The 13,837-nt window shown below is 45.6% G+C and overlaps 1 protein-coding gene across 3 annotated transcripts in view; it reads right to left on the minus strand.

The window, feature by feature from the left end:
- Positions 1-29: 29 nt before the first annotated feature.
- The window catches only part of LOC119453598 (uncharacterized), a 33,386-nt gene continuing 19,578 nt past the window's right edge, over positions 30-13,837 (minus strand). For all 3 annotated transcript variants that reach the window (XM_049668286.1, XM_037715653.2, XM_037715651.2), the window contains 4 exons: positions 10,131-10,328; positions 5,674-5,823; positions 4,747-4,876; positions 30-447 (listed from right to left, as the gene is read on the minus strand). In XM_049668286.1, the coding sequence (XP_049524243.1) occupies positions 389-447; positions 4,747-4,876; positions 5,674-5,823; positions 10,131-10,328 (537 nt within the window). In that variant the 3' untranslated portion in view covers positions 30-388. The remainder of the gene's footprint in view (positions 448-4,746; positions 4,877-5,673; positions 5,824-10,130; positions 10,329-13,837) is intronic.

Consider the following 13,837-nt stretch of genomic DNA (forward strand, 5'->3'; position numbering starts at 1 on the left):
TAAGGGAACAAAAAAGACCAAGACCGGCATATGTCAATATTCTGCTTTTTATTTCTCCAAACTTCTTCCAGGTGCCAAGGTCAAGTGTGATGGGAGCCTCAGCCTTTTCCACATCTCAGTCCTTGTATACAAGCACACCAGGGCGACGAAGTGTGAAATATCAACAGAAGTGTGGGGGGAGGGGGGGGGGCGCAAAAGCTGGTATGGTTACAAAGGAACTGACCAACACTTGATGGGACTTGCGTCACACGCGGTCTCAAACAAAAACTCTGAGAGGAAGGAGATAGGGCTTAATGGAACAAAAGGAAGGAGGCCATTGGCAACTGAAGAGCTGGTCTTGCAGGGCTATGTCCTCTGATGATGTTGGTTCAAGCTCTGGCTCAGTCCATCACCTTTGGTTGGACTGCAAGACGTCCAGCGTCAGCACAGTCAGGTTCATTGGCTGACCTGCATGGGAGAAATAAAAACATGCAACATGAAGCATAACGTGAACGTTCACAAACAGCAGGAACCATGATACTGTTCCTTTGATGAACAAGCTCAAGTGGCAGAAAGGCATCCAAGATGAGTCCGAGATGCCCAAAAACGGGTGGAGATTTCGATTACGTGATGGCCCAAGCCAGATATTGCTACAAAACGATGTGGCGTTGGGATAGTTGATTTTCAGAAATAAGCATGTCGTTTGCCAGAATAGGCATCACAAGGAAGAAGACTGACAAAACAATGAAGCGTTACACCAACTGATTTTCCTGGTGCTTGATCAGCACCAGTATGTACACGAAATCATAACAAGAAAAACCAAAAACAACAAAGCCCAAAAACCACATAGGGACACCTTTCACATATGAACTTTTTTTTTTTTTTTTGCCAAATAAAACTACACAAGTATAATCGATGAGCCTGTTTCCCATTCCCTTGATAAAGTATACTTCTAAAGATTCTCTGACCATGAAATTCCTTCTTTTTCCTAATGTTTTAATATCTATTAGCTTCGGTTCATATTTTAGATCTGCCAACCTTAGAATATAAAAAAACACTACACTGAAAGCCCCAAGATACCAAAATTTGGTGAAAAATACCAAGAACTGTTTGATCATTCAATATGTTACCATTTATAAAAGGTTAACATATGTAGTTCTGTAGGGCTGCTGTGAATAGGCACACTACTCTTCGGTCGCAAAAGCAACTATTTGAACTGCAAACAAGCAGAAATGTTTATGAAGTTGGTAATAAAAATATACACATAAATGCTATAAAAAAACAGCTGCCACTAAACATTGGTTCTATTAGTTAATGTCGCAGTCTGCGCTGGTTGGTCCGCACAATCGACGAGTCCGAAAAAAAAAAAATGGGCCATAAATAATCACTCAGGCGACTGTATTTGTGTTTTTTGAAATCACTCTCGCTCTAGCAGCTGTATTGCATGTAGGCACTTTTAAACACATTTTGTTAGATACATACGCACATTAAAAATTATAGTTTAGTTTTAGATGCAACACACAAGCAGCTACAAACTAAGTACACTAATGACTGTCAAGGAACACACCGTTTTTAGATCCCAGTGCCTTTTCAACGACTCAGCTGCTGCCAATTTTGCCTGCTTCAGAAACTTGTCAGAACAAACTTGCTCCAAGTGATTACCTTTCCCCATCAGAAGACCACCAAGGGTATAACCAGGGACTGACAGGTGACACTCTGTTTGGATGTTGTTTAACCCTTTAAACGCCAATTTAACTTCCGAAAAACATACCAAAATCGCCAATTTTTTAAAGTAGTTAGTATAATTTTTTCCATGCAATTCTGAAAATATATGTTACATCAATGATTTCTGTTTACAATGAGCAAACTGAGCAGCAAAGTACGCTACCACATAATGGTTCGTCTCCGTGACGATTAGGTCAATGATGCCCAGTCAAAAAATACATGAAACCAGCCGAGAATGTCATTCTCGTCAGTGGGCTGCCGCAAGATTCCAGGCACTGAAGAGAAGGGAAACCGCGGAGGCGCAGGTGGCGGGTTATCGGTGTTCACGCGCTGCCACACACGCGTGCACTGCTCAGTGCGTCACCGTCATCGCCGTCACTCTCGTCGTCATCTGAAGCAATATCTAGGGTAAAGACAACGTCCGAGTCGCTGTCGGACACAAATCTTCTTCTTTCTGCAGTTTTACGTGCCAAAACCAGTTCTGATTATGAGGCACGCCGTAGTGGAGGGCTCCAGATTAATTTTGACCACCTGGGGTTCTTTAACGTGCACTGCAATGCAAGCACACGGGCGTGCGGCCGCCGCGGCCGGGATTCGATCTCGTGCTCAGCAGCGCAACGCCTTAGCTGACTAAGCCACCGCGGTAGGTTGTCGGACACAAATTCCATGTCGTCACTAACACTGCTTTCCGTATTGCTCCAAGTTGCACCTCTTTTTGGAGCATCGCCGCCACCGGCATTCTTCTTGTGAAGCGCCATTATGAAATGACTGTTTCCAGGCTTAAAACACGCGTGAAAGGCACGAAATGCGGTTTTTCATAGACAACTACCGCCATCTAGGGTTGAAAATTGCAAGCAAAACAATTGATGACTGTGATACGTCTCTGGCTGCGGAAGGAGCGGAAAATCGGGCCGGACGAGTGTGACTCGTCGTTGGCGATATTGGTACAAACTCATGCGACGAGTACAGCTCGGGGTTGGCGGCAAAAGGGTTAAAGTACTAAATATCCCTTTGCATTCAGTGTTACTGTAAGGAATTGACAGGATCTCCCAGCATTACCATTGCAATCCTGTGGAACTTCAGCAATCTGTCCACATACTATTAAGTGTTTACAACTACTTGTGCCCACTGTAAACCCCACATCTTGGTTCGATCGTTCACAAACAAAAGTTAGTGAGCTTGCAGGTTGACAAACTTGAAGTTTTGCAAGAACTTGATGCATCATTCATACATTTCTAGAATGAGCCCAAATATATAAACTTGACAAAATATTCGGGAGAGTTGGCAGGCCTCTGCACCTCGACCTACCAGGGGGAGAGGGACCTTCGGGTGGATCGTGACACACCAAGTGAATCAGGCACCTTTTAATCATTCTCGAGCTCCAGAGAGAGATGGCATCACTGTAGTACTTCCAATCAGAAGCAGCAAAACTGTTTCACCTGTGTTGATTTTTGACAAGGCCATCCCTTCTGCACTACAGGTAAGACATTTTAACAGCCACAGAGATGTACAGTGGAATCTCGATGATACGAATCTCACGGGGTCACGAAAAATACTCGTATTAGCCGAAATTCATATCATCGAAAAGCAATTAAAACTAGCCAAATTAAGGGGGGACGCGGGGATCAGATCGCAAAAATCGCGAGAAAAGTCGATTTTTGAGAACCACGCGTTTCAGTATCTGCAACGCCTAATCTACGCTGTATCTGAATGGTTTGGCTGAAAACGCACTAAAAGTGCCCGAAAAAGATTAATTCGTCAGTGCGCAGGGTGAGAAAACAGCTTTAAATCGCGCAAAATCACCGCTGTTCACGGAGACATATTTCGTATTTCCTGCCACCAAGCGCCGCCATCTTGGTATCGTCCGAAAGCTCAAAGTTTCGCCGTTCCGCTTCTCAATTCGTCCGTAGTCGCCCTCTTGTAACAAACACACAAACACAAAAGAAGCATGGGTCTGCGATAGGTAGTCACACGGGCTCTCCGATGAAAGCGGGCCTCCGATTGGCTGCCGTGCTGAAAGGCGTCTCTCTATTGGTTGCTGTTGTGACGGGGGCAAGAAGGCAACCGCAGTTGTCTGCTTCGTAAACCACGCCGGCGTCTTCACTTGACACTCAGAATTCGAATTACTGAGAGCTCCCAGGTTAGTGATGGATTGTCGCTCGTTGGAGAAGAAATTTTGGACGAAGCACGCCTTCGGAATACGGAAGCGCAAGCCTACTACAGCAAGAAAAATACGGCGATTAGCGGGAGAAGCGGAGGAGCACCCGACTCAACGTGCCACGCTACCTTGCACCATGCGACTCCGGCAGAGAAACAGACAATCGCCCTGTGCCATCGGCACCAATAATGCAGTCGACGGAAGATGCGCCAACGGAGGCTTCCGCGCCTCGGCGTACAGCCGCGCGAATCAGCCGAGATCGTATCTCGGTAGACATAGCTCGTTGTGACTAGGCAAAATGGCGCAAACACAAAGAATGCGGCCCAAAGCACAGCAGCCACTCCGTCCGGCCGACGGCACGCGGAAAAGGAGGAAAAGCACAAAACACAAAAGGAACAAAAGCACCACCGCTTCAAACTCTTTGCGCCCAGTCGCGGCCTCCAAGCTGTCCGGCGCCGCGTCCGCGCCAAAAGAGAAAGGGAGAAAGCGCGTGACTGCGCGCTGTTCTCTTTCGCGGCCGTCGGTGGGGCGGCGTTTATTCGTATCAATCGACGCGGGCCGAAAATCAATTCGTAACAACCGTTCTCTAGCATGTTACAAAGTAATGGGGCTCGACCGGGACCACAGAAAAATTCGTATCATCCGGAAATTCGTATTAGCCGTGATCGTAACATCGAGATTCCACTGTAGTAACCATATGCCCCATGCTGCAGTGATCATGCTAGTATGTGATGCAAGATTTGAGTTTAACCTGAAGCACAAATTTCGTCGCAGCCCACAGACACACTGCCTATTTTTAAGTTTGACCACAGAGTGGTGAGCATATTGTATTAATAAACAAGCAGAGTGACTCTGGATTGTTCTCTCCCGTTTTCCTGGCTTACCATCAAGCATTCTGCCATTGTAGGCCTTGAAGGCCTTCATGGCATCAGACTGCCGGTGAAAGGTTGCTAAGGCCGTTCCAACTGCCACCATCCTGGCATCGTGCATGGGACCAATGTCTTGAAACAAGTCCTGCAAACAAGGAGAATGAAAGCAAAGAACTAATTTAATTCGTGTAATCAAACAACCAAACCAACTCATACGAATCGCAGCAAAGGCTTTGCTATTAAAGCTTAATTTTGGGATGTGCTTGCATGTACTTTAGTCAAAAGATGAACACTGCACGAATAACTCAGCTTGACAAAGAGTGTAGCCGCTCGCTGTGCCAGCCTGAACAGAAATTGTTTTCCAAATTTAATGGTGCCTTTGAAGAAGCAGTTATCAAAACTTGGAAGGCTGAGCCTTTGGTTACCTTATTGCGCAATGTAATCCTTCACAACTCGCTGCTCCTGATAAGGTGGCATCAAAATCCACAATGTCATGGGAACAAATAAGCAATGTTGCCATCCATCTTATTTTTTTCTCATACTTCCTTGCTTTTCAAGCCTTCGCTTAGAGCAAGAATGACCACGGTAACTTTACATTCTCGTTTAGCATCCCTTTAAGCGAAATCTAATTGTGAGGTCTAACAACCCAAAGTGGCACACACACGGCATGCAAGATGCCCCATAGTGGGGCGCCCAGGATTTAATTTTGACCACCTGAGGAGCTTTAATTTGCCCCTAAATGTAAGTAAATCAGCATTCTTGCCTTCCTCCCACACTGGAATGTGGCCGCCATGGCCAAAAAATCAAACCCACAACCTTTGTTCAGCAGGAGAGCACCATAGCAACTAAGCCAGCGCCGCCTCTGTGTACGTCTCCACCTCCACACTAGAGGTGGCCACTCTATTCACAACGACAAGGGCTCTCGCCACTTCACCTACTCACCCGAATGTCACTCTCGGTCACCTGCGGGTGAAGGTTGGCGACGAGCACCGAGCACCCTGGCAACGGATCCGCTGGAGAACGGCGTGCAGGCGAGCCCAGCCCCCCACCGTCGAGTCGGTGCTGGATCCGGCTCAGTGAAGACTGCACCAACTAAGACAAAGTCGAGACACCTGTGACCGCGGCATTTGCAAAAAGCTTGTATGAAAGAAAAAACATGTTACAGAAAGCCGCTAGTCATGCCCTGTGTTTTAACATCAATTTGCTGGGGTGGCAAAATCACACGTTTCATAGGTGCAGGATCAGCTCAGACCACTCATAACCCAACCGCTATGCAGGACCAGTGCAGGATCAGCTATAACGCTGTCTTTTCTGACTCCCGTTTAGCCCCCCCCCCAGAGAACTCCATGTATACTGCTCATAGGGCGGCCGCACCAGATGAAATACCGGTTATAATGCGGCTGCTGGAAAATCCCGCAGACAAGCAAGGTAAGACGTGCTTTTCAATGAGGTGCGCCGTTCGAGGAGGAGGAGACACGGAGCAAACGAACAAGGAAAGGGGGGGGGGGAAATAAAATATGTAACGGCAGCGCCACATTGTGGGCGCGAGGGAGGTTGCCTAGTCGACCAAAAAGCCTTTGCTCCGGCTGGTCTGGCCACTTGTCAGAGGCACAGGCGCATTGACGCTCTTTGGCTGGTCTGTTTGTACGCAGAATGAAAATAGTTTTTTTACAACTCCAACATCAACAAAAAATCTTGTGCAGAATTTTATTACACGTGGTGCTTTATTTAAATTACACCTATTAGAAGTTATGTAATGATCGAGGTCGTGGCTGCGTTTCACCTGTTGCGATATGCGCCGTCGTGAAGTGGAGATATCGCACGTGTGACCTTGACTCCGCCGTTAGTTTAAGCTGTGTTCCAAATTCAGTTAGGAAATTTTAGGCTTTATGTCCGCACATGAGCTCTTTACGTTCTATCAGTATGAGCACATACAAATTTGATAGGCGTTTGCAGTAATCACCCATGAACACCAACTCCGCTTCAAGCGTGACCTCACGCCGAATCTCCATTCGATTTTCTACAGGTAAGAACGTATCAAGGGCGAGTTTCCCGCAACCACGCTGCCAAAATGAAGTCGACGATTTACTTTCCACTACTGCATATTTTTTAGTCCTGCGCTCATTCGTCTGCTTCATGCGACTACCGCAGGATCTCGGACATTAACCTTTAAATGTTCATAAATTTAAATGAATACAAACATCCCAGTCGCGTTGTTTCAACTCTCAAATATGCCGACATGTTTTGCACATGTGCAGCCTTTAAAAAAATTGTGTTTTGGCTATAGTGCGGTACTGCTTACGGTGCAGATATTTGCAACTCTGGCGACTTACGTCATAAGCGGTCTACACTGTAACTTGAAGTAGGCATTTCAAGGGGAAATGCATAGCGTCAGTCATCTTTGGTTGAATACCTAGCCCGCATGACAGGAGTAGGAAACAGTATGTCGACTGTTTTACAATAAAACACATTGAACATCCCCAAGATATTGCCGCAGCTCAGGCGACGCCCTGTTAAAAAAAATTAAGCAGATCACACACACTGTGGGAATTGATGTAGGCAAAGCTTTCCGTGCTGCTTGTGTTGATTCATCACAACTGATGGTGATGTTTACAGCGGATGTTTAAGTTAATCAACACTTAGTGCAATACTAGAGTGGTGAGTTGATGTTGTTAACCGTTACTTGCGTGCACCACTTGTGTTTGTCTACATAGCACAAAGAACACACAGCGAGGCGTGTTTGCTTGAGGAGGTGTTGTGCGCCATTGTTCATAGCCTGCGAGAAGTTTAGCACTGTCATTGACTCACACGGCGCAACACACCGTGGCAGAAGTGTTACAACTTTATTTAAATTATGGGGGTTCACATGCCAAGCCCCTTGTCTGATTACGTTTTAATTTTGATCACCTGGTATTCTTTAACGTGCACCGAACTCTTAGTACATGAGTGTTTTTGCATTCTGGGGGGAAATGCGGTTGCTGCGGTCGGGATGAAACCCGCGACCTCAAGCAACGCCACTAAGCTACTGTAGCGGGTACAGAAGTGTTTATTTGATGGGCGGCCACTTCCGCAGTGTCGTCTAGACGCTGCAGTGTTATAATGTGGCTTTGCATCTGCACGCCCTACATCAGTTACCCACTTGTCAAATTTCCATGGTGTTTATTTTTCAGAAATAGCAGAAACCTACCGTAGCGTTCCTTGAATTTAAATTTGTCCAGTTTGTCTGCAACTGCTGCAGTGTCTGGTAGTAGCGTTGCTTTGTTTTCTTTTCCTCTCCCGCACTGCTACCATGTATGCAAGCTGCCACGAGCGAAGAGTGGCAAGGATGTTATTCACTTGTTTTGTGACTGCGTCGGTTCTTCCCATTCTCTCCCTACCTCCTCCCTACCATTCTATCTACCTCCCTCTGGACTGTTGCACATTAGTACAAAGGTAAGCGCCGCATCTTCTGCAATGTTTTTTTTCTTGGGGGGGGGGGGGTAAAGATAATTACAGCAGTCAAGAGGGAGCTTCAGAGGGCATTATGGTGGTGCGATGGAAAGGTACAATCGAGTTTATCGTGTCGCCTTTCCTCTCTGGCCCCCTCCTGCCATGTACCGTATTTTCCACATATAACCCGCCCCCGTGCATAACCCGCACTCCCAATTCCAACAGCCGGAAAAGAAAAAAATATATATATATATCCGCGCACGTAACGCGTGGTAATAACTGCATGCAACAACGCTCACATCTTTGCAAAAACAGTCCATTCATGGATACACGACTACGCCCACATCATCATATCATCGGCCAGCGGCTCTGTTCTCCCCTCTTTGGCGATGCTGATAAAGCTGCATTCACACGACGGACGCCATCGTGGACAAATTAGTCACGTGACATCTAACGCAAATCGGATCACTTCGCAGGCGCAGCTAGCATTCACGCGACAGAGAATGACAGCGCGGCCGAAGCAGCACTCGCATGGGCAACGGCGATTTGGCTATCAGCCGTATTGCGAAGCACTTTGCGTGAACCGCGGGAGCGCTGCGGTAACGGGTGACGTACGAGTTCGTCGGTGCCACGTGCATTATTCGCTATACGCAAAATGCCGACCCGTGAAAAGGAGGAGAATGGACAACCATGATGGCGGGGAAAAAAGTCTTCAACACAGAGTAGGCGGGGGGGACAGTAGGATTTCCTTGGAGATAACGAAAATAAATGGCGGAGAACTTTGTCTCAAGGAGTGGCTACACTGCAGTGTGGGCCCGCTGCCATGATGCCACACCTCTAAGTATAATTCGAGTATAACCCGCACCCTCACCATAACTTTACCGCTAACTTTTTGAATTTTTGGTGTGGGTTATACACGCAAAAATATGGTACTATATGCTCTGAACCACCTTCTGACACGGCGTGCAAGACAGCGACAGCAGCAGTGGAAAAGTCAAAGGAAGAGGCAAAGAAAGCTTTGCTTTATTTAAAAAGAACAAAAATGCCTTAAACATTAAAAAAAATGAAGCCAAGATAGATGTATTCTTTGGAGTACCTTGCCCTCTTAGTACTATACTCAATGCCTCGTGCTATCTGCCTTTGGAATACCATCCCGGTACAATCGTTTCACTACCTGATCAAGTGGCCTTTAGGGAAAAGTTGCAGCTGCATAAGTTTCCTAAAAAAAGTTGCAGTTTCACCCACAAGGCGAAGCATCGATTGCGATAGCAAATTAGCTTAACTAAATTAACAAGCACGGTGTAACGCTGTACGCAGGTAAACATGAACACATCTCGCTCGATGACCGCGGAAACTCACTGTCAAAACGCTGGAGTGAGGAGGTGCGGTAGCAGCGACGAGCTAATTGACCTTCGTTCCGTCTCTCGCTACAACGTGAACTAAACGTCGAAAGCACAGCACATACGAAGCTACCGGCACTAGTTTCTCTTTGTCCACATCACAGATTGCTTCGAAGATGAGGACTGTGCGGCCGCCCGGGCCTCATCAATTTTTAAGTTTTCTCTTCAATCCCGCCTTATAACACCCCTATAGTCGAATAAATACCGTATTTTTTGGTATTTGGGCCTTCGTAGCTCAGCATAATTTCTTGAAACTTGCTTACTCTTGCAGTCCTTGGCTCTCTTAGAATACAATGCAGTCCATCTTTGCCGATAAAAAAAGCTGACTAGTCCCGAGCAGAGGCCATCGAATTCCCCGACGTCACCGTGTGCAGGTGTGGGCACTTCAAGGCGGCGTTGCCAACTGCTTTTCTGTTTTTGAGCCTTTAATGGCTCATCATAAGTCGTCTCACAGGTTTAGTGTTTTTTTTTCCTTAGCTAAACTGGTAATTTACTAATACAACTTTAAGTACTTTACACTCCGCCACTGTGGATGAAAATGGGTCACGTGCACGGACATCAGACACTCACCGTTGCTCGGGGCGACCTTGCGACGAGCGATGCAGTTCCCGTGCGGTAGAGCCGAGCTGCGGCGGCCGCCGCCGCCGCTGCCGCAGCTGTGGTGGTCCCCAAGGGCGACCTCCCGAGGACGTCGTCCAGGGTCAGCCGCTCGAGGTCGTCGTCCTCCTCCAACGCGCTGGCACGTCCCCCGAACAGGCCCTGCCGGGACTTTTTGATGCACAGAGGAAGACACAAAGCACCACACTGTGAAATGTACCAACACATACAGCCGAACATGGGTATAAGAAACACAAATATAGAGAATTATTGGACGTAAAAAAGGCAACTTTAAAATGTTTCTTGCCAACATCAGCATGTAAACAAATACATGCATATAACAAATACTGGATATAACGAAGGTTATTTTTGTGTCAGATGTGGCTTCACTATAATGAGATTCTACTGTAGTAGAGCTGAACATTGATATACAGTTAAACCTTGATACAACCAAGTCGGTAAAATTGGCAATTTGCTTGGAAATATCGTTGTATGAAAATTTGACCTTTTATGCAAATAAGTACAGTTGCCGATCAACTTTTCTTGCACAGAAAGGGGCCGCAGAACTGTCCGCATTGTCGGGCAATCGAAACAAGCAAATTTGAATGAGAAAATTCATTTTGTTGAATTTGGGAGTGGGCGACAAATGATACGGTTTCACGCCACGTCAATATCTTCACATCGGCAGTAGGAATTAAGCGAAGCCAGCCACGCTTACGCGTGCACTCCGCCCCCGCGGCTGATAGCATCGCCCGCAATAGAACGACGCTATCATGAAAAGCGCTGGCAATGGGGAGCGAATGCGTCATCTGCCTCTCGCTCCAATGGGTCTCCGAAACTCGAGATTAAGCAACCTCCAATACTAAACACGCGGGAAGACAGCTTACATGATGCATGATACATCTCGGTACGCCCGCTCTTTGTAGACGTGGCAGATTACCTCTAAAGCAGGGTGCGCAGCTTTGTATGCGCTCAGCCGCGCTTTCAGCCATGGCCGAGAGCGCAGCAACGACTGTCGCTCTTGTCGCATGATTTGAGACGTGTGTTTGCAAGCAGCCGCTTGTAATTCCATAATTTGACCATCTGCGTCAGCGGAAGTTTCCATTTATTGTCTCGGCATTGCTTTGCGGCAGCAGTGAAATTTCATTATACTGAAATTGCATACAAGCACACTTCATTATATCGAAGTTTAACTGTATAACAAAGACGGACATAACAAATTATTAGATATAAAGAAAAGTAAAGTTGAAAATCTTCTAGTTAATATAGTGTAACAAATATACGCTTATAATGAATATTGGACATAACAAAGGTAGTGTCAGATTACACTCCATTACATGTAGGGTGTTTTGGAATATGCGTTCAAAATTCCTTAATGAAGAGCAGTAATTAAGCAATTAAGCAGAAATTAAGAAGTTCCCTTGGATTTCTTTTACCACAGAGGCATATATTTTAAAATAACTCGAGGCAGTAATTAGACAATTATGAAAATCAAGCTAATCACGCTCTAACCAAGACAATCAAGTTGATCCTAATGCAAGACGTGAAACTCATCATCCAAGCAGTTTATAAACGCTTCCATATTGCAAAAAGCCAATGCTAATTTCTGCGACGTAATGAATTCCAGACAACTTTATCACCACTGCAGAAATTAGCAGAAATAACCAAATATAAAGCAAGAGCTGTTACAGGTACAATAAAAAGAAACAAATAATCTCAGACTCGCGGAAAAGTGTTTCAAAGCCCCATTTCCAATTGTTTGGCAGAAGGCTCCCAGTCCTTTATTACAAAAAAAAAAAAAAAAAAAAATTAAACACTACAATCCTTCGAATTTAGCGCCTCAGCTGCTGTGTTCAGAATACCGGTCTAATGTGAGCAGGGAAAGCTCACAAAGGTTTCAGGCCATGTCACTACAGGGCGTAATCTAGTCGCTCTCGGCGCATAAAAAAATTCACAAACTCCAATGAGACATTCCTCGAAATCAATGATGTTGCAGGGAGCTTGTGCAGAGATGTGAATGTGGCATTGCCAGCCGTCTTTCATTGCTGCAGCGTATCTGCCTCACAAAGCCCCTGGATGGTCAGCCTCACCTACATTTTTAACCTACTTAGTATTACTAACTGAAGTGGTATTCTGTAAGCGCAGTCTAGGTTAAACAATTCCTGCAGTGTCCCTCTAAAGTCAAACCATAAAGAAACTGGATGTTCTGATCTCCAGGCAGATATTACTTGCATGTTTTTGATGAAGTATAGTGTGTGATGGAAGCCGTATGGTCAGGATGATACATTTCTAAAACACACACACACAAAAAAAAGGTAAACATGGCTCCCATGGGAAAGTCTTTGTCCACCTTTTTATTTGTGTTTTTACCTTGTTTACCAACAATCATTTACTCTTAGACTCGGCACACGAGTAGTAGCAAACTTGGGACAGCACGAACTGACAATCAACACACGGTGGCTTTTGTTGTACACTTTGTTGTTGTCGCCAATTTCACCTGCTTCAAGAACTTGTCAATGAACTCGCTGAAGGCACGTACCCCTCTGGTGTCCTTTCACCATCACAAGGCTTCTAAGGGTTGGTCAGATACCAATAAGCGTAACATTTTAGAAACTGGAGTTTACCTTTCATAAACTCGAAGAAACATCAATGAAATTGTAGGAGGAACTCAAATTCATAAACCTTACCAAAGAATCGGGAGAGTTGGCAGGTATTGACGCATGTGTTGCAAAGCTACAGCCCCATGTCAAAAACCAAAGACACTGCCATGCACTGCACAAGCATGGAGCATTTAGGGATTGCTGTGGAATTCCAGACAGCAGACAAGAGGAAAGCTAGGCAACTGTCAGCGCTGCCATCGGGAGTGCAATAAAGTTCTCCTTCTGAGGCCGAGGCCACATACTGGAATCCCGAAATCAAGCAAAAGTTGCAAGTGCTTTAACAAACAAAATTGATCACTGGGGTACAATGTCCCAAACTAACACAGCGAGGCTAATGATGATAATTGGAGGTTATTGGTGCAAGGGCCATGTGTGGCCAAAGAGTGCCAAGGCAATGCTAATCAGTCGTAAATGAAGCATGAGCTGTGAAATTTGAAGGGTAGATGTCGGACAGCTGTATAAAGGCCTAAAAGCTTAAGTGCATAGAATATATATGCATTAAAACTATGAGAATGACACGTGAGGTGTGAGACGTGCGTTGGTCATAAAATATATGCCATAGAGTTTCACACTATAAAACCTAGAGGGAAATGTGGTGCTGCATCGCCGTGGTATGCAAGGGAATGCCGGCATATTGTGGATTCGGATTGGCATCGTTCTTGGAGAGCCAGAATGCCTTGAAGATGCGCCTGGCTAGCACCGTTCCGTCTGTCACAATGATTAATTTTCTGCTAAAACAGCACTATAAAAAACTGCTTTAGCTTTATTATTACACAAAAACATGTTTTGTTTAATTTCGAGGATATACTATTGGATGCACAATTCTATGAAACGTAAAAAGTATCAGCTGGCCGCTAAAGTTAGAGGGCAGACGACAAGATTATCGCTCGCTTTGGAACAACTTGTCATCTGTTCTTGCTTTTCTTTGCTTGATGCTGCATTGTAGGTGAGTAAACTTTATTGAGAGATGTAATATGGGTGAATGAACGCCTTTTATGTAGATTTTGTTTTAAGAACGCG

The sequence above is a fragment of the Dermacentor silvarum genome, chromosome 5 (genome assembly GCF_013339745.2).
Source record: "Dermacentor silvarum isolate Dsil-2018 chromosome 5, BIME_Dsil_1.4, whole genome shotgun sequence".
NCBI lineage: Eukaryota > Metazoa > Arthropoda > Arachnida > Ixodida > Ixodidae > Dermacentor > Dermacentor silvarum.